Below are 20,442 nucleotides of genomic sequence, written 5' to 3' on the forward strand. Positions count from 1 at the left end.
ACAGGTGCCGCTATCCCGAAAAAGACTGTTTTCAACCAACGGGAATAAACCCAGGAAACACCTGCAACTGCTTGAAATCCAACATTTGACCAAAATAGACCCCCGGCCGGCGCGATCAGCCCTCTGTGACCTTGCACTGAGCTGTCTGCTATTGCGTAGTGACGGTAAAATGTCTGGCTGGCAAAAGCCCATCAGCGGCGGGCTCCCAAGCACACAACCACAAAGAGATGTTCCTCTCTCCCTCAAGGAATGCCGCTCTTCATTTGTCCTCCAGTAGGATTACCAGCGTGGTCCGGGCTCAGCTCCCTGCGGGTCTAAAGCCATCAGACGTGTACAAGTGTGTATCAATGAGTCAACTTTATTTAAGCTCTAAAGCCGGCGCTCCCCCCTTGGATGTACCGATGACTTGCGCACGCAGCAGTCAATGGGTATGCGACTGATCTTATTCTGGATCATGGGGACGGGAGGCAGCACCACTTTGGAAGGGCCGCCAGTCAATTGCCAGTTTCTGAACGAAAGACAGCTATGTGAACCACCAGACTAGGGGCCCCTAATTTAGCCGGGGTTTTTTTAACAACCGTATATCCCCCCCCCCCTCCCGCCTGCGTTGGAAGACACATTGAAAAAAAGGCATCCACACGAAACCGCGGAAGTGCATGCCAAGCCTCTGGATGGCAGTAGTTAGCCAAATACTGACGTCACTTCTACGAAACCAAAAACACGGCGCCAAAACTCGTGCGGGAGAACCGACAAGAGGTCAGAATTGCTTTTTAAACCTTTCAACGAGAAGCAGTGGTTGGTTGCGGACAAATAAGTAAGCAAAAAGCGCATCGAGAAATGGCTATAACCAACGCCGCGAGGATCCATGTCGACTCGCATGAAAACACAAGTTGCGCAATGACGTCAAAGCATTGTTGTCGCACGGTGACGACGATATAAATCCACTGCAAAACGCGGATCCGGATATATCCGGAAATCTCCACTGCGGCCGGAGTTTTGCGGTTACACTGAAAAAACTCTGGGGACCGCAGGCTTATATCCGGCGTTTTCAAAGACCCCGGCTACGTGTAGACAGGGCCTTATATTTTGCATCGTGGACTGTTTTTTTTTGCACAAGTAGCAATCATTTTACAGACCATTTTAGAAAACAATAAAAACAATTGATTCAAAATATCACTATACTGATGTTTTTTTTTATTGACGGAAGCAAGTAACAAGCAGAGATGGCGTATAATTGCGTCATAATCGCCGTTTCAATCGTGTTATTTAAATGTGGGGGGGTAACTCTCTCCGCTCAAGCCATGTAAACGTTTTTTCTTCCAAATGACACAGAAATCTTAATTTTCGCCTTAACCCGAATATTGGCCGCATGTAAACGCAGTCATTTTTGCTAACTCCTGGGCTTACTTTTTTTTTTTTACGACAATATCAAATGACCAAGATGAGCAGTTTGACATGTTCACAGAGGCACAAGCAGGATTCACCTGATTTTTAAAGTAAAACTTCTCCCGATCATTCAATTTTACGCGTGAAATGAAATTATTAATACGTTTAAAATCATCAGAACGTGGTTCAGTTTTTCGTGTTTTCTGAAAAAAAATGAAGAAAAAAAAAACGACTGAAGCGATTATTTTAAGAGGGTGACGATTTGTAGCTGCGCTGACTAGACTTGCAATAACCCTTGCCATGCAATCGCTCTTGCCTGGAGATAAGAAGCCCCCGTAAGCTCCGGCGGGTGTTGAAACCTCGCAAGACGCACTTGAGCCTGATGTGGAAACACGTCCGCGGTTTCTCAGCGTTGCGCCGCAAGGGCCGAAGGGCAAATGGTTCAGCGGGTGCGTGTGATGCTCCATCTGCGCTTTAATTACGGAGGAACACGACAACGGGGCGGTGTTGGATTTCTGCAAAAAAAAAAAAAAAAAGACCCAAATAGATGGCAAAAAAAAGATGACAGCTGGTAAGGGTGGCGTAGCGTCAAGTTGAGCTGCGAACAGATGAAAGATCACCTGAATCAACGGAGGTAACAGGTCGCGAGGCAGATGCCAATCAGCAGATTTAGAGCGGATGTTTGTGCACCACATGAGGTGATGCTACAATGTCGGACCCCTGTAAATCTTTCCACTTGGCCTCTTTTTAGAGGGCGAGACAGGAAATAGCCGATGGCCCCGTTGGCACTCGCAGGAATAATTCACCTCTGTCACTTTTTGATGAAAATGTCTTTTTGCTGTAATGTAACACTATTTAAGTTAGGTACAAACGTACCGATCGAGGCCAATTTTTGAAATGTAAGCGACCCCTCACTTGACAAGAAACACATTTTATTCATTTAAAATAGTAACGGGCATGGTAACCGTCTGTCATTCGTCATTTTTTTGGCGACGAACTGAATTGTAATCGTCAGTCCGTCGGTGAGTCCGTCAGAAGTCCGTTGGGCCCGTCAGTCGGTCCGCCCAAAAAAATGTCCGAAAAATGAAGTGACGGACCATCACTGACCGACGCGCTTCGTGACGATTACACCGACGGATGAAAACCCACTTCCTTCATTTGTCAGTCCGTCATTTTAAAAAGACGTCCGGTCATTTTTCAATCGTCAGCAAAACGGGCGTGGTGATATTCAGCCTTTCAAAATAACATAGTATTCATACAGCCAAATGGCCCGAATTGAGGGCGTACATGTTTTGTTTTTTAGCAAATGTGAAACCCCGGGGTTAACATTTTGGCTGGTGAAGATCCTAGCCAACAGGAATTAAATCCAACCAAATGATCACTTTGAGAAGGAAAGGAAATGGGAGGAAGAGGAAAGCAGCTCATATAACAGTTTCATAAACACTATGAAAGTCGGGTGCTAGGGCGTCAAACTCTACCGTACGTGGTTAACAACATTTTCCACAGCGGTGGCATTTTCCACCCCACAATCAGTCTGGTTTTGTGTCATCGGTGGGGGGGATAAAGTCACCACCGAGAGTGGCAGATGGCACGCCTGGCCCAGTCACTCGGGAGGGATGCATTGAGAGGGGAAAAGGCAAAAGAGGCAGCCCCCCCGCCACCCCCCCTCCACACACACACACACAAAAAGTGCTTCGGGTCAGAGGTTGGGCGAGCATCTGCTCCGGGCCTGAAGGGGACATTGCATCGCCGGGAGAGACCTGTTGCCGTGGTGTGTGTGGATGGATCTTGTCCAGGACAAAGACAATGCGTTCAAAAAAAAGCAGTGGAGAAAAAAAAATCTCATTTGTCTTTACTGCATGGGAACCCATTTATTCCACATCCTTATTATCCAGCTACTAGCACACTTTTTGTCCTCATTAGCATGACAGTGTCGAATGACGAGGGTGCAGTCGTGGAATTGTCTCTTACTAATTATATTCTTCCACTATTAGAGTTAATCTTGGGCTGCTAGTACTATATTTTGGCTTTCCATAAAGCCGTTTGAGCATTTATTGGTTATCCACAATATCTAGCTATATACACGAAGAAAAATGACTGAATGAAATGTTCAAACTGTGCATAATGTTACAACTTTTTTTTATTTTTTTTTTATCCAGTGCAGTTTTGTTGTAACAATACATTTGTATTTTATCATTTAGAAATGTTTGTTTTCAAACATTTGAGTACAATTTTTGTTACGTACACCCACTATTGTGACGAGGGGAAATTTAACTACATTTTCCTGAATTGAACTGTCAGTTTCAAACCCTGCATCGTTTCAAATTGGCTAAGAAGAATTAACAATATTTTTTTGGGGGGGGGAACATCTCAAAATCCACTAAAACACTACTGTAGTTTAGTGTTGGACATTATGTTGAAACTTGTAGAGCGAATTAGTTTTTCAGATGGAACTTTTTTGAAAATCCGAGAACCACTGCTTGAGTATGAAGACTACTTCTTGCTAGTGAGGCACCCGCATGCTGCTAGTACTCCTCGTGAAATGCTTTACAATTCTATTACGTCACAAGTAGTACTAGTAGCACAGAGTTGTCAACTAGTACACAGTTTTGCCTTACCAGTTACATGTAGTTGTCGTCTGAGTATGCTAAAGCTGTCCTCTCGAGGACAAGGAGGGCTCTAGTACAAAATACACGGACCATAAGACGGATATCAAGGTATAATGTACAAACGTTGAAACGGCTTTATGGATTGACATCTTAGTCGATATCTTTGATATCCAGTTTGAGATTGTAGGCCAAATGTCTGTGAGGACAGAGGACGTACTAGTACCTTAAGGCGGTCAATATGGACATCTAAAAAAGCTCACACGGTTTTTCATATTACGGTGAAGTGGGATTTGAATCGAGGATAGTTCAAAGCCCCCGCGAATGCCTTGGCAGTCTTGTGCCGATTGTAACTGTCTGGGCTCCCCGCGGTGCACACGGGCCCGTTAAGAGGTCTCACCTCTCTAAAGTCAACAAGAGAGGTTTCGGCAGCACCGTGTGACACCGGGGGGGAGTGGGGGCGGGAGGTTGTAAAAGGGAAACTAGCAGGAGAGGAACGTCTGCAAAGGGAAATGTAGGGGAATATCAAAAAGGAAAGGTGTTAAGACCTAAAGTGTGTTTGGGCTGAGAAAAAGGCAGAAGTTGCAACAGCTGACTTCACATGAGTTCCTAAATGTCCCCGAAGGGAGATGTTGGCTTGTCGGCAAAACCACCCCCACAGCGGGACAAGGGGGGTGTGGGGAGAAAGGAGGAGTCTTGTCCAACAGCTGCCCTCATTAACATGCGCACCTGCTCCCTGTGGAGACACAAACAGATGCACCCCCCACCCCCCACCCCCAACCCGGCACACACAGGCCCAAATTCAAACCGTAGCACTTTTTTTTTTTTTTTTGCTGAGCTAACTGCGGCGTTGCAATTTACATGTGTAAACTAAAAACAAAGATTGTTATCACCATTGCGCAACCTACATTTCCCTATTGTTACTAAGACACAAACCACTTCAATGTAAGTTGATGATTTGAAAATATGCAGCTCATATTTTTAACAGACACACTGACACAGTAGTTGTCAGCCCTTATCACGGTAAATTCATTATTTGTAATAAAAATCATGAATATAAAACAATTCAATGAAAAGCAGTCGTATGTAGTATGTCGGTACGTCATAAACCAGGGTCCCCCTATAATTTTTTTAATACCTGGCCGCGAGCCATCCATGTGACCCCCTTTTTGGTCCCTACCTACCAGTTGAGAATCACCGCTCCAGACTCTTAAGTACGGCCAACTGAACACTTCCATTATGTATAGTCGTGTAATATGTGTTGCTTCAATTTAGTACCCCTCCCCCCAAAAATTGGCTCGTTAAAATATCATTTTTCCATTTCCTAAATTGAGTTCTTAAAATAATTTGTTAAGTGATTTAGTGCGAATAATAAAATACAAAAATATCATTAAGTTATTTTTGTATTAGATAATTGGTTTATTAATTAGAACAGTATTGGTCATAAAAATTGCTGGAATTGTTTTAGAATTAAATTTTTTTTTACATGAAATATTAATAAAATGTAGTTTTCCATTTTCAAATATATTACATTTAAAAAAAATACAATTAAATACATTATAACTAACATTTAATATTGAGCATTCTTTTATTTTTTTTTACAGAAAAAAAGTTTTATGTTAAAAAAATAGTTGATTCAGCTTTAATATATGAATTATGAAAAATGCAATTTAAAGATGCACATTTGCACATACACTTTTGAACTTTAAAAAAAAAAAAAAAATTTTAATCCCAGCTACGAAGAATTTGACCCATCTGTTCATTATAAAAGCAAAGCACAAAAGTTATCCCACCCTGCTATAAACCATCTGTAGGTGTGAGTGTGAATGATTGTTTGTCTATATGTGCCCTGCGATTGGCTTGGCGACCAGTCATTCGGGATAGGCTTTAGCTCACCCGTGACCCTAATGACGACAAGCGGATTAGAAAAGGAACGCTCACGTTCAGCAAGCACTGTGACTGTTGCAACGTCTTCGCTTTTGTGTCTGAATGGGCGCAAAGAATTTTGGGCGGAGGCTTATGTCCTGAATGCTTCGATTCATGGTGGCCGTCCACGGGGCGGCGTGGTCCCCTTGATCTCTGCGCTCATTCGAGATGGATGTGGACAACGTGGGCGCTGAAAGGTAGCCAGAATGGGCCCGACTCTCCTATGGGGTCCCCCGGCCCAGCGCAATGTGTTTTTAAGGTTCAGAGAGAATCTAATCCGGAAGAACAACACCTCCGCCGGAGCGGGTGGGAAAAAATATGGCCGCTCCCGGTCCGACTCGACCTCACATACAATATTACCTTGTGAAGTGTGAGTCGCGAGATGTTTGTGGGTTGGTTGGTTAGCTAGCAGGACGACTGAAAAACGTGGGGATCATAATGATCAAAATGTATACTAGCCCATCTCAGGCAACTTTAAAAACTAAAAACGTTTTTATGCCTCCAAATGATATGCACCATGCAAAAAAGAGTGAATAAGAATAGTGCACAATTTGGGCAATTATGAACACACCAATGCATTGTTTTTTTAAATATCGGGTATTGAAGTTTAAATATCTGCTGGAATATAAAATAGCTGCAATATAGAATAGACAGACGAATATAATTTAAGGATGAAAGGACATTTTAAACAAGTTAGATTTTGTACTACATTGAAAAGCAGGTGCGTTTCTGTTCTGAAATTATGGAAAAATGTATTAGTGGACATAAAGAGCGCAAAAGTGTTGACGATTTAAAAACAATACTCAAGAATGAAACACTTGAAAAGTATGTCTCGTTATCTTGGGTGCTTTTGTTTTTGTTTTGTTTTTGTAAGACAAATATACAGTACAGCACAAGTACCCGAGCACTGTTGGCCACTGACGTCTTAAGTTGTCTTGTCACTGTATGTAAACACAATGAAGCAATTTCCCTCCTATTAAAAGACCCGCTTTCTACTCACCAGGTGTCCCAGTGACTACGTAGGCAACCGATGTCAATTTCCCAGCCCGTGCAGCCCGTCGCCGTGCCGCAACGGTGGCGAGTGTCGCGCCGTCTCCCACGGCAACACCGTCGACTTCCGCTGCGTGTGCCGGCTGGGTTTCACCGACCGCCTGTGCCTCACGCCGACCAACCACGCCTGCATGAGCTCGCCCTGTCGCAACGGGGGGACGTGCGACCTCGTCACGCTCACGGCCTTCCGCTGCCGCTGTCCACCCGGTTGGTCAGGTACGAAGCTCAAATGGAAACTAACCCCCCAAAAAATAGTTGGGTAAAAAATAACACAATTTTGGTGTCAAGACTGGACCCATACACAAATTGGGTCAATTTGACCCACTTTCTTGGATTGTTTTGTAAAAAACAGACCATTTTTTTGGGTTGTTTTCTGCAAAAACAACCAAGAAAGTTGGGTCAAATTGACTGAAGTTGTGGATCGGTCTATTTTGGACCCAAAATTGTGTTATTTTTAGAGTGTTAGACAGTCCATTCTTGCTTATTTGCTTTTTAAAATTTTTCACAAATGTACTCATCCCCATTTTTGTGTGGGACATTTGCCACACCTTTGCGTTTTGTACTCACCCTAAGAAGCCACCAAAGTTCTGTATAAGTAGGCATTTATAAAACATTTTACAGAGTTTTCAATTTCTCATTTGTAGCAGGGCTCCGTCTCAATCTTTGCCCGAGAATACCATCAGAAATGTAATTGTAATTTTTTTCTGTGGGCATAACAGGCAAAACATGCCAACACCCCAACCCGTGCGCTTCAAACCCGTGCGCAAATGGCGGCCAGTGCTCGGCCTTCGATTCCAACTTCGTATGCACCTGCCCGCCGGCCTTCCACGGTCAAACCTGCAAGCAAGATGTCAACGAGTGCGCCCAGAGCCCGACGCCCTGCCTCAACGGCGGCATCTGCGTCAACGAGGTGGGCTCATACCACTGCCGCTGCCCTCAGGACTACACCGGGCCGCACTGCGAGAGCCGCTTTGTGCCGTGCAGCCCGTCGCCGTGCCACAACGGGGGCACCTGCGTCCAAAAGGGGGACAGCATCTACGACTGCAGCTGTCTGCCGGGTAAGGGACGTTGATAAGAAGTAGCTAGACTACAGTTACGTTTACTTCTCCACTTCACGCGTTGACCTTCAATCTTGGGATCCAATCCGAGCAAGTGGAACGGTGGCAGTTTCCATTCGATAACCCCGCAACACGCATATGACTGATTTTTATTGCGTTGCCGTCCAAGGCCAAAGTTGTTTAAAGCCTGTTAAATATAATGTAGCTGTTTTTTTCCCCCTAAAATTGTCCATATATTTTTAAAATAGGTTATTTATTTTTGGTATTTATTTATTCAAATAACTTGCTATTGTAAAAAAAACGTTTTACAGTTGTGTTAAACTGTGTTTCAGGATGACCTTAAAATGCACAATAACCCTTAAGGATGAACTTGACTAGGCTTGGGCCAATTACCGGTCTGGCTGTTTATTGTGGTTAAAAAAAAAAAATCAAGGTTCAATAACTACTGATACTGGATGTCACCGGTAATAAGCTCTTTTTTTGGGGGAGGGGGAGGGGGGTACATCTAAGCAGGGCACAATATGATTGCCTGCTTGCAGAGTTGAGTAAATGAGCCGCCTCTTTGAAGTTAATTGCCCCGAATTAACTAAGATAGGCACAGAGGAGGACGGAGGGAGCAAGATGAAAGAAACACGGCAAACACGGATGCCTTTTTGCACTGATTAACGTAAAAAGAAAAAGAAAAATGCCGCCAGCCCGTATAATATGAGTCTGTTCTAAAAATAGCACACCAGTGATGGAGCAATGCTTCTTACTAAGAAGAATTAAAATGGTATATGTTTCTTCTCTACCAAATATTCTAGGTTTTGTCCAAAACTAAAATAGATTGTTCAATGGAAAAATCTTTTGTTTTTATTTACCCAACTATTATTAAAAAAAAAACGGAATTGTATTTTTAATACCACGATACTGTAATATTTTTGCTCACGGTTATCATACCGTCAGAATCGAATATTGGCCCAAGCTTAAACTCCGTCTCTTGAACTTGTGATCAGAATGTAAACCCCTTGATGAAGAGGACTGATTAAATAGCAGTTTTAGCAGGAAATTTATTGGTCATGATTTTTCCAATTCACTCCTTTATAGAGAGCACCAAGTTGTGCAAAAAGTATTGCAACACTAAACATTTGGACTGCAGGATTACCTCCAAAGGTTGCATTGCATTTTACAAAATAGGTTAACCCTGAAATTTTCCTCGCTATCCTCGCTTTTTATAAAGGAGTGTGCAGTTATACAAGCCCCATTCGCCAGCGAGTCTGAGAATCTTCAAAAAGTCCCCAATAACACCAGAAAAGATTATGTTTTAGTTCTTGCTCTTTAAAAATGAAACACAACTCTTCGCGTCAAAAGGCGTCAGCATTATCCCAGCTGCATTATTTTCGCCAAATGACGGATTCTACAGCAGTTGTGTGTGTGTTAAAGCTGAAGCCACGCTGTGCGCCTCTTGCGGGTGTCCGTGCTGGAATGTGGCGAGATAGCGAAGCCCGGCGGGCTCCCGCTGAGCCGCGGGTCGATAGTTAATCATACTATTGCGGCTATAAAACACCCCTGCGTGTCTTTTGCCGTCGACATGCTGCACAAAAGCTTTAAAGCAGTCTGCCGCGAGGAGAGAGTACTTATCTTCACCTTAAGCGCACGGAGATAAGACGAGGAAACGCGGAAGGCACTATTAACTCCATTCAAATGTGGCCGCAGTCGTTTTCTCTGGTGTTCCTTGCCTAATCGTATCCTCACTGCGTTATCAGGATTCACGGGTCAGAACTGTGAGCACAACATTGATGACTGTCCGGGCCACAGCTGTCAAAATGGCGGCGTATGCGTCGACGGAGTCAACACCTACAACTGTCAATGTCCACCTCATTACACAGGTAACCTACCAGTAAAGGGTTAAAAAGTACTTTGATGTCTGCTACCTTGTGGCGGGCCTTCACTGGGGATTTCACCGAATTAATCCAACCGCTTAATACCACGTTTAGGTTGCAATTACACAAACCAGGAATTCAACATGACATATATCACATATCACATGACCGTATGACAGCACATAACTGAGATGAATATTCATCCAATAACACGATAAAACACAAACAGATGTGATAAAAAAAAAAATACTCACCGGAAATGCTTTAATATTCATTTTTATAACGTGCGGACATCAGTGCAGATGTCTTTTGGTAGTCAAAATCGGCTTGCTCTCACCAACCAGAGAACAGCAAAATGGCGACGTTGTGGGCCAGTTAGCTGCCCCTGTGAGACGAATTCGACTGCTGATTGGTTCGGGAAATTCAGTAAGAAGTAAGAAGAAGTAAGATCAGGAAGCACTACTGATTCTGAAGGTTCTAGGTACACTCTAAAAACAGTTGGGTTAAAAATAACAATTTGGGGTCAAAAATGGACCGATCCACAACTTGGGTCAATTTAACCCAACTTTCTTGGTTGTTTTTGCAGACAACAACCCAAAAATTGGTAGTTTTGTACAAATCAAAAAAAAAAAGTGGGTCAAATTGACCCAATTTGTGTACCAGTCCACTTTTGACCCAAAATTGTGTTCTTTTTAACCCAACTGTTTTTAGAGTGTAGATTAACATGATGACAAAAATAATTCATGCACAAGAAGCAACGCAGCCCAGAGAAATGCTTTGCATTCAAGAGAATAGACTTTTAAGAAAAATGGAATTCAATTCCATGGAACAAATATAAGAATTTGGTTGCAATTTTAGGTCAGGATCTAAAAAGAAAAAGCTGCTTTTTCTGCTAGCCCTGACTGCTCACCATGGAGGTTCCGCCTCTAACTCATCAACTTTTCATCTTTCAGGTCAATACTGCACGGAGAATGTGGACGAGTGCGAGCTGATGCCCAATGCGTGTCAGAACGGGGGCACCTGCCACGACACTCACGGGAGCTACCACTGCGTTTGCGTCAACGGCTGGACGGGCGACGACTGCAGCGAGAACATCGACGACTGTGCCAGCGCCGCCTGTTACCATGGCGCCACTTGTCACGACCGCGTGGCCTCATTTTTCTGCGAGTGTCCGCATGGGCGCACAGGTATGTGAAATGTTGTGAAATTAGTAACGAAAAAAATGTTAGCTAGCTAACGATAACTAATGAAAACTACACCGCACATGTATGTTTTATTTCGTTTTTTTTTTTTTTAGCTCAGACGATGGTAGGTTTTTGGCTAGCACAAGACACAACGGATTTGCCACATATAATGACTAAATACTGAGAAAAATCTTATTACATATGTTGTCGTTTTTTTTAAGAGCAAACTAGCATTGGCTTGACTTATATCAAAAACTCATGTCCCAATAGGTTTGTGAATTAAATCACAAAAAAAAAAAAAAATCGAAATTAGCTCACGATAAAAAAGAAACTTTACTTACATATGTTTTTTTCAGATGAAACAGCACATTCATCATGATTCATTTTCTTAGCCGGCAACATCAAATATTGACAAATGAATAATTTTCTTGAATAAGGCCATAGATGGTGAATACGTTGCTGGTCCAAACGTTCACGCACCTCCATGTCCTCTGGAGTCCCTGTTTTTTTTTTTTTACGTTTTAAAAAAAAAAAAAATCTCTTAAGACTCAAATATTTCAAACAATATCTTAACTGTGGTTGACTTTCAGCAGTCCAGGGACAATATTTGTACTTAGTTACTTTCCACCAATGTGATGTTGCAGTGCAGATGATTTATTCTGTGGGGCTCGTAGGTTTGCTGTGCCACCTGGATGACGCGTGCATCAGCAATCCGTGTCAGAAAGGTTCCAACTGTGACACTAACCCGGTCAACGGGAAAGCGATCTGCACTTGTCCGCCGGGCTACACCGGCTCAGCCTGCAACTTGGACATCGACGAGTGCTCCCTTGGTCCGTCCGGTTTCTTCTCTCTCCGAATTCAGTTCTTACGCAAAACGTGTGACATTTTTTTTCCCACCTTTTAGGCGCCAACCCTTGCGAGCACGGCGGTCGCTGTCTCAACACCAAAGGCTCGTTCCAGTGTAAGTGTCTTCAGGGGTACGAGGGCCCCCGATGCGAGATGGATGTCAACGAGTGCATGTCGAATCCGTGCCACAACGACGCCACCTGCCTGGATCAGATCGGAGGATTCCACTGCATCTGCATGCCAGGTATGAGCATTCGGGAACTCTTTTATCGGGGAAGTCAACCCAAAAATGGTCTTTACGAGAATATGTTCTATGCAGCCTCACTAGTCTAAACCTGAAATTCTGGTTCGTATTGTGCTTGTGGAATACTAGCAAAATTCACCTGTTTTCATCCACCTCAGGGGACGGCCATTTTGTCACTTGCTGTCGACTGAAAATGACATCACAGTCGCTCAGGGAATCAGGTAACAACCAATCACGGCTCCGCTTCAGAAAACAGGTGAGCCGTGATTGGTTGCCACCTGATTCCCTGAGCGACTGTGATGTCATTTTCAGTTGACGGAAAGTGACAAAATGGCCGCCCCCTGAGATGGATAAAAACGGTTCGAGTTTGCCGCTTAACTCATATTTCGCAAACGCAATATTAATCGGAATGCTTTAGACTAGTGGAGGTGCATAGAACATATTATTGCAAATCATTTTGGGGGGGTCGACTTCACACAATTGGACTAAGTGTGGTTTGACCCTGTTCAGGTTACGAGGGTGTATTCTGCCATATCAACGCGGATGAGTGCGCCAGCCAGCCTTGTCTCAACAACGGCAAATGCGTTGACAAGATCAACTCCTTCCACTGCGAGTGTCCTCGAGGTAAGAAAATGCCAGAGAACGTTCCTTTCGAATCTCCCTCTTTCTATTCACGCAAAATAAGCAACAAGAGTGGATCATTAAGCTTTTCCTGTTAATGATTATGCTTAAACTATGTACGGCTCACGGAGTAAAGCCAAACAAACGGTTTACTGCCCTCGGTGAGAGAAACATTAGCATGTTTGGCGAGCATGGACGTTTGTGCGAGAGCTTAGCGCCAAAACCGGGGGCAGGGATTGGTTTATGGCTCGCCAGCCTGAACCCATTGTGTTGCCTGAAAGAAACTTTCGGTTCACAGTAAGGCCTTCATTAGAGGGGCGGGGGGGGGGGGGGGGGTGTCTTTGAGTAATTTTGTAGTGGAGTGGTTCATTAGTTTATTCAAGTGTGGAGGGGGAAATACTTTTTGTACTACTTTTAGCCATGTCCAAAGTGTCTTTTGTGGAATTGCACCTGCAGGATTCTCAGGCAATCTGTGCCAGGTGGATATCGACGAGTGTGCCAGCACCCCTTGTAAAAATGGAGCAAAGTGTACGGACGGTCCCAACAAGTACACCTGCGAATGTGCTGAAGGTACGTCATCGTTTTTTTTTGTTGTTTTTTTTTTTTTTTTTGCTCTGTCCTTCGTATGCGTTTTGAATTTTCCACTCGGCCCAATACTCCATTTGTTTTTGCTTCCAGGTTACACAGGGCAGCACTGCGAGACCGACATCAACGAGTGCTACTCGGACCCCTGTCACTACGGCACCTGCAAGGACGGCCTGGCCTCGTTTACATGCTATTGCCGTCCCGGCTACACGGGCCGCCTGTGCGAGACCAACATCAACGAGTGTCTGAGCCAGCCCTGCAAGAACGGCGGCACTTGCCAGGATAGAGAGAACACGTATATCTGCTCCTGCCCCAAAGGCACCGCGGGTGAGACGTCATCAGGCGGAGGATTGTCATCCAACAAACGCGAGTTGCTTAATTTGTTCCCGGCGCTTCCAGGTTTCAACTGCGAGATCAACCTGGACGACTGCAAGAGCCACCCGTGCGATTACGGGAGGTGCATCGACAAGCTCAATGGCTACGAGTGTGCGTGTGAGCCGGGCTACACAGGTGAGCGCCGGGCGGAGTTTACGGGTGCAGGTGGGGCGGTCCCCCGAGCATATGGAGGGGGCGGACATGACAGGTGGCTGGCGGGCCCGCTCTGGCGGAACGATGGTGTCAGATTGCCTGCGTGTGATGGGGTTTGAAAGAAGCACTCTCCCCAACCCGATCCACGCCAAAAAAAAAAAAAAAAAAAAAACGCGTTTGAAAAGAGTCGGTAAGATGAGCCTTTGAAGGGAAAAAGGAGTTTCATAACATTCGTTGTGTGATTGAATAGCGTTCTCGTCCGGTCTTCCTCCACTCCTTGGCCCGACGGAACCGGTTCTGACTGGTAGTGTCTGTGCGATTATGCCAAAAAGAGGGCAAGTCAGGACCAAGTGTGTGTGTGTGTGTGCAGGCTGCTGTGCGCCCCCCCACCCCCTCCCTTTCGTCCCCTCTGTCTTTCTGTGTCGACATGGGGAGTGCGGACGGAGACGCAAGGGGACAGAGGACTATTGTAACTGATGATGAGGCGGTTGGGCCCCTCCCCTCCTGATTGATGAAGAGTCGGAGGAGGGAGTCGGATAGAGGATCGGGGGGGGGGGGGGGGGGGGGTTAATTGTTACTCGGCCGTGTGTGAAATGGGTCTGGCCTTCTGTCCCTGTAAACAAGTCTTGTGAGGTTAGGTGTCCCTGGATTGGGGGGTGGTGTGTGTCTGAATAGGGAGAGTACACGCCCACCTCCTCTCCTTCCTGGCAGAACCCCCCCGCACCCCCTTCCCCTCCCAGGGCCCAAACGCTCCTTCTGCCTATTCAACAGGCTGCCGTTCAATCAATGGCGGCAAGGCAGAAAAGCCCCCCCAGGGGCCACCAGGCTCGGCACACACTGAGCTGCTCCTGCTCTTTTCAGTTGAACGCTCAGGGAGTTTTTAGTGTTAGCTCTCCATTGTCCAAAAAGCCGCACTGTTCACCTCAATGGGGGGGGGGGGGGACTCAAAGAATACCACAGCGCGGATCAGAGTGTCCAGCTGCGCTTTGCCAATGTGCAGAAATTCACGTTGAGGCATTCGCGCCGCAAAAAAAAACCTCAGGTTTTGACAAAATCATCTCATCCCTTCAGGAACAATGTGCAACATCAACATCGACGACTGCGCCATCAACCCGTGTCACAACGGCGGCACGTGCGTGGACGGCATCAACGGCTTCACCTGCCTCTGCCCCGAAGGCTACGACGACGCCACCTGCTTGTCCCAGGTGGACGAATGCGGCAGCAACCCCTGCATCCACGGCCGATGCCAAGACCTCATCAACGGGTGAGCAGCAGCCTCGTCCCTCACGAAGCCATAAACCGTTGGCGATAACGCTGACGTTTTCTTTTTTTTCTTTCTCACGGAAGCTATAAATGCACCTGCGACTCTGGCTGGAGCGGCCCAAATTGCGACATCAACAACAACGAGTGCGAGTCCAATCCGTGCATGAACGGAGGAACCTGTAAGGACATGACCAGCGGCTACCACTGCACATGCCGGGCCGGCTTCACAGGTCAGCCACGGCGGCTCCCGTTTTCCCCAGTGCTCCTTTTTTCTTTTCTGGCACCTAACCAAGTCTAATCCCTCCACCGCAGGACCCAATTGTCAAACAAACATTAACGAGTGCGCATCGAACCCCTGCCTCAATCAGGGCACCTGCATGGACGATGTGGCAGGATACAAGTGCAACTGTCAGCTCCCCTACACCGGTACGACATTCATTCGCCGATAACTAAGGCCTTGTCTACACGTAGCCGGGTTTTTTTTTTAACAACCGTATATCCCCCCGCTTGCGTTGGAATACACATAAAAACAACGCATGCGCACGAAACCGCGGAAGCGCGTTTTCAAACGCATGCCAAGCCTCTAGGCGGCAGTAGTTAGCCAAATACTGTCCATTCAGAAGGAGCTTCCGTCCTTTGACGTCACTTCTGTGAAACCAAAAAACGCGTTCGGGAGGACCGACGACAAGAGGTCGGAATTGCTTTTAAACCTCTCAAAGAGAAGAAGCGGTTGGTCGCGGACAAATAAGTAAGCAAAAATGGGAATCGGGAATGGCCGTAACCAACGCAGCGCCGCGGGAATCCATGTTGACTCGCATGAAAACACGCAAGTGACGTCAGAGCATTTTTGTCGCATAGTGACCACGTAAATCTCCGGGTCTGACTGTCCACAGCCAATATCCGCGTGGAGATATCCGCAAATCTCCACTGTGGCCGGAGTTTTGGCGTTTTCAATGAAAAAACTCCGGGCGCGTATGGATGATAGGGCTAACCGCAGGCTAATATCTGCCGTTTGCAAAAACCCCGGCTACGTGTAGACAAGGCCCTAAGGGTATCTTCCCTTTTTCCATGCAAAGGGTTTATCCTGTGTTGTTTTACCAAACCTCATCCCGTAGTCACTCTATCAGGGATTTTTGTTTTTTTGTCTTCACTGTGTGGAAAAATCTGCCTGTCTGTGTAGGAGGGATAACATAGAATGTGTGTTTTTCCTTGGGCGGGCGGTTAGCGTAGTGTGCCACAGTTGCTAATATAAGCGGGAGGACTCCGACTCGGCCGCGTCCTGTTTCCTGTCTGTGATCGCACAATAACAGGAAACAGGAAAGCCCTTCCTATTTGGTTAAGTCGTCATGGAAATGGATAAGGAAGAGGGATGGAAACCGGGGCCCGTGCTTTCTGGTGCCGCGCTTACTTAACAGCTTCAATGTTTGTGTTTTTGTTCCCAGGTGAAAACTGTGAGACTTTGCTGGCCCCATGCAACTTGAGACCCTGCAAAAATGGCGGACTATGTAAAGAGTCTGAGGACTACCAGAGCTTCTCGTGCAGCTGTCCCGCGGGGTGGCAAGGTGTCTATTTCCGTCCTTTTCCGGACGGGTTTTCCGCATCTTGCGGATCGCGCAATTAACGACACTCTCCTTTAAATCAAGGTCAAACTTGCGAGATTGATATCAACGAATGCGTGAAAAGCCCGTGCCGCAACGGCGCCCTTTGTCACAACACTATGGGAGGCTACCAGTGCAAGTGCCTGCCAGGCTACGCGGGTCAGAAGTGTGAGACCGACGTCGACGATTGCAAGCCAAGTAAGGACCACGTTTGAACCATCAAATCAAGTTTGAAATTAGAGCCTGGCCGATAAATCTGGAGAGTAATCAATTGTGCCCATTATTTTAATTTAGTAGTATTCTGCTACTTTGCCTCGAACCATATTTTGGATATTATGAGAATTAGTGTTGGTGCACAGCAGGGACGAGTAACTTAAATGACGGAGAGGTCCGCAATTTTTCATCAGCGCTACTGGGGGGGCACGTATAGAAACACACACTTCCTAACCAGATGTATGACAAAGATGCCATTATAAATATGGACAAATTATGTGCCACTTGCAAATAGGGAAAATCCACCTATTATTGACACCCATTGAAATGTATTGGGAAAATTTGGGGGAACCCAAAAAAAAAAAAAAAAAAAAGCTGATAAACCTCCAATATGCATTTCACAGGAAAAACAAAAAAAAAAAACATAACCCCGCCCACCTCACCTTTGAAAAATATTTTCGAAATGTGTAGTAGAGGCAACGTTTATCATTTCAAACCCACAAAAGTTTTGTGAGGAATTTTTAATTTGGGGGGGGCGGGGCCACTCAGAGTGTGTGCGTGGGCCGCCAGTTGCCCATTCCTGGTGTACAGTATCTACCCGGTGTATACCAATGTTCTTATTTCATTCATTTATATGAGCTGATACAATATATGAAGTTATCGGCATCTACAGCATATCGATGATATGTCAGCCATCCGATTTTTTTTTCATCCCCCAATTTCAGCGTCGGCATCGGTCGGGTTGTAATTCAAATCTCCAAAGAACGCATTGTAGCTCAAACACCCTCCTGCTCTGCGTTTCAGATCCGTGCAGCAACGGCGGCCTGTGCCGGGACGGCATCAACACTTTCACGTGTACCTGCCTGCCCGGCTTTCGCGGCGGCCGATGCGAGCAGGACATTAACGAGTGCGAAAGTAACCCCTGCCGGAACGGCGCCAACTGCACCGACTGTGTCAACAGCTACACGTGCACCTGCCCGCCCGGCTTCAGCGGCATCAACTGTGAGATCAACACCAACGACTGCACCGACAGGTTTGCTCACCCGCTGCCGACAAAAGTGGCAAATTTGTGGTAAACGTTTCCAATCTCAACCGTGTTGCGTTTCGTCAGCTCTTGCTTTAACGGCGGCACCTGCGCGGATGGCATCAACGCCTTCACTTGCCTGTGCCCGCCCGGCTTTACCGGCAGCTACTGTCAATATGACATCAACGAGTGTGACTCAAGGCCATGTCTCAATGGGGGCACGTGTCTGGACAGTTTCGGAACGTACAAGTGCACCTGCCCCCCGGGTTACACGGGCATCAATTGCCAGGTATTGGGAGCCCGCCTCTGCGTAGGTTTCTGCATCACTGTTATATAGTTGAAGTTAACATTTCTTTGTGTGTTAGAGTCTCATACGCTGGTGCGATTCGTCCCCCTGTAAAAACGGGGGCACTTGCTGGCAAAAGGGGGCCTCCTACACCTGCCAGTGTCAAACTGGATGGACTGGCCTGTACTGTGACATCCCAAGTGTGTCCTGTGAAGTCGCAGCCAAACAACAAGGTAGTTATTACTCGTACATTGGTGCCTCGAGATAGGAGTGACCCCACGTAGAATTTGAATTTGCTTCGTCTAGCGAGCAAAAATTTGAATTGCAATCACTATGTGATGGAACATGGCTCGCTTCGCAACAAGCAGTAGTTCATCAGATGCAATTAGAAAACAGTTTTTCCCAAAAAAGAGGCCTCAAGTTATTAATTTCCTTTCCCGGTTGGAGTTTACAGTCAAATTAAATAACAGAATCACACATTGTGTGCCTTTCAGTCCGCTAGCATAATGCTAATGCTAACACATAATGGGAAAGGGTCAAAAGAATAGCATCTGTGTAATGGTATAACCATTGAAGCAATGGATATTTTAATTTAAAGCGGAAGTCAACAGTTAATCAAAACATGCAGACAGATATAGAGTATACTGCCCCCAAGTGGCCAAGACACACAGAAGCAGGACAATGTCCATTGAGTTGAAGGAAAAAGTGTGGCAAAACGTTTTACTCGTTATGTCATGACTATGTGTGGGGTCACCGACCTTTTTGAAGCTGGGAGCTACTTCTCGGGTACTGTTAATGTGAAGGGCTACCACCAGTTTGGTACACACTTCTGAAATAACACATTTACGCAAATTACCTTTATTGATTTTATTGAAATGTTACTATTAAAAATGAACGATATTCATTTATGTGAAGACGCTCACCATTTCTCACAATAATTAGGATACAGATAAATCTAAGTTTAGATAAAAACATGACGAAATCATTTGTTCTTTTGGCGGAGGGGTCGAAACAGATCAGTGGCTCGTTGGCATTTCCATTCATTTGAGCGGGAAAACATGATTTGAGACACGGGTGCTTTGTGGTCACAGAACGAATTAGCATCCGTCAACCGCTGTTCTGTGCCCTCAGGTGTCGAAGTGGCTCACCTGTGCAGGAATTCGGGCCAGTGCCTGGATGCCGGAAGCACGCATTACTGCCGCTGCCAGGCGGGCTACACCGGCAGCTACTGCCAGGAGCAAGTGGACGAGTGTTCCCCTAACCCTTGCCACAACGGAGCCGCGTGCACTGATTATCTTGGAGGCTACAGTTGCGAAGTACGCGATTGCTTTTATGCATAAAGCCCAGCATCGTTTTACGGTACAAATACTCACGTTTATCTCTATCGCCAGTGTCTCCCTGGTTACCATGGTGTGAACTGCTCAAAGGAGATCAACGAATGCCAGTCTCAGCCCTGTCAGAATGGAGGCACTTGCATCGATCTCATTAACACGTACAAGTGCTCCTGTCCCAGAGGAACCCAAGGTACATAATTGCGCTTCCGATTTCCTAAAACAAAGACATCAAACCTTACCCCTGACTCACGTCCGTCCCCCTCAGGTGTCCACTGCGAGATTAATCTGGACGACTGCAACCCGTTCAGCGACCCGCTGACGCACGAGCCCAAATGCTTCAACAAAGGGAAGTGCGTCGATCGCGTTGGGGGCTACCAGTGCGTGTGCCCGGCGGGCTACGTGGGCGAACGCTGCGAAGGCGACGTCAACGAGTGCCTGTCGGATCCTTGTGATGCCCGGGGCTCTTACAACTGCATCCAGCTCACCAACAGTTATCGCTGCGAATGCCGCACTGGATATACGGGTACCGACTTTGACAAGGCTCCGGGTTGCGCGTGTGCCTTCGGTCCACGAACACAACGGAATGTCTTTTCATTCACCAGGCCAGCGTTGCGACAAGGTTTTCGACGGCTGCAAAGGAAGACCTTGCAGAAACGGAGGCACGTGCGCTGTCGCCAGTAACACTCCTCATGGCTTCATCTGCAAGTGCCCACCGGTGAGTCGGTTCTCTCGAAGAACCGTCATCAGCCGCGCTCATTGGCGGAGAATCGGAAGCTGGTTCTTTTTAGAACCATTTGGCAGTAATCCTGGCAATGTTTTGTCGTTGAA

The 20,442-nt window shown here is 46.2% G+C and overlaps 1 protein-coding gene across 1 annotated transcript in view; it reads left to right on the forward strand.

Annotated features, from left to right (window-relative positions):
• The window catches only part of notch1a (notch receptor 1a), a 44,787-nt gene that overhangs the window by 14,688 nt on the left and 9,657 nt on the right, over positions 1–20,442 (forward strand). The window contains exons 4-25 of the mRNA XM_086053065.1: positions 6,922–7,184; positions 7,688–8,026; positions 9,772–9,894; positions 10,842–11,075; positions 11,747–11,902; positions 11,977–12,162; positions 12,673–12,786; positions 13,240–13,353; positions 13,462–13,695; positions 13,768–13,878; positions 14,968–15,160; positions 15,244–15,389; positions 15,472–15,585; positions 16,602–16,721; positions 16,803–16,955; positions 17,775–18,003; positions 18,082–18,283; positions 18,360–18,513; positions 19,412–19,596; positions 19,672–19,804; positions 19,880–20,137; positions 20,217–20,329. Coding sequence (XP_085909191.1) covers positions 6,922–7,184; positions 7,688–8,026; positions 9,772–9,894; positions 10,842–11,075; positions 11,747–11,902; positions 11,977–12,162; positions 12,673–12,786; positions 13,240–13,353; positions 13,462–13,695; positions 13,768–13,878; positions 14,968–15,160; positions 15,244–15,389; positions 15,472–15,585; positions 16,602–16,721; positions 16,803–16,955; positions 17,775–18,003; positions 18,082–18,283; positions 18,360–18,513; positions 19,412–19,596; positions 19,672–19,804; positions 19,880–20,137; positions 20,217–20,329 — 3,874 coding nt within the window. The remainder of the gene's footprint in view (positions 1–6,921; positions 7,185–7,687; positions 8,027–9,771; positions 9,895–10,841; positions 11,076–11,746; positions 11,903–11,976; positions 12,163–12,672; positions 12,787–13,239; positions 13,354–13,461; positions 13,696–13,767; positions 13,879–14,967; positions 15,161–15,243; positions 15,390–15,471; positions 15,586–16,601; positions 16,722–16,802; positions 16,956–17,774; positions 18,004–18,081; positions 18,284–18,359; positions 18,514–19,411; positions 19,597–19,671; positions 19,805–19,879; positions 20,138–20,216; positions 20,330–20,442) is intronic.

The sequence above is a fragment of the Filicampus tigris genome, chromosome 15 (genome assembly GCF_054856515.1).
Source record: "Filicampus tigris isolate MCC_2025a chromosome 15, RoL_Ftig_1.0, whole genome shotgun sequence".
Classification (NCBI taxonomy): Eukaryota; Metazoa; Chordata; class Actinopteri; order Syngnathiformes; family Syngnathidae; genus Filicampus; species Filicampus tigris.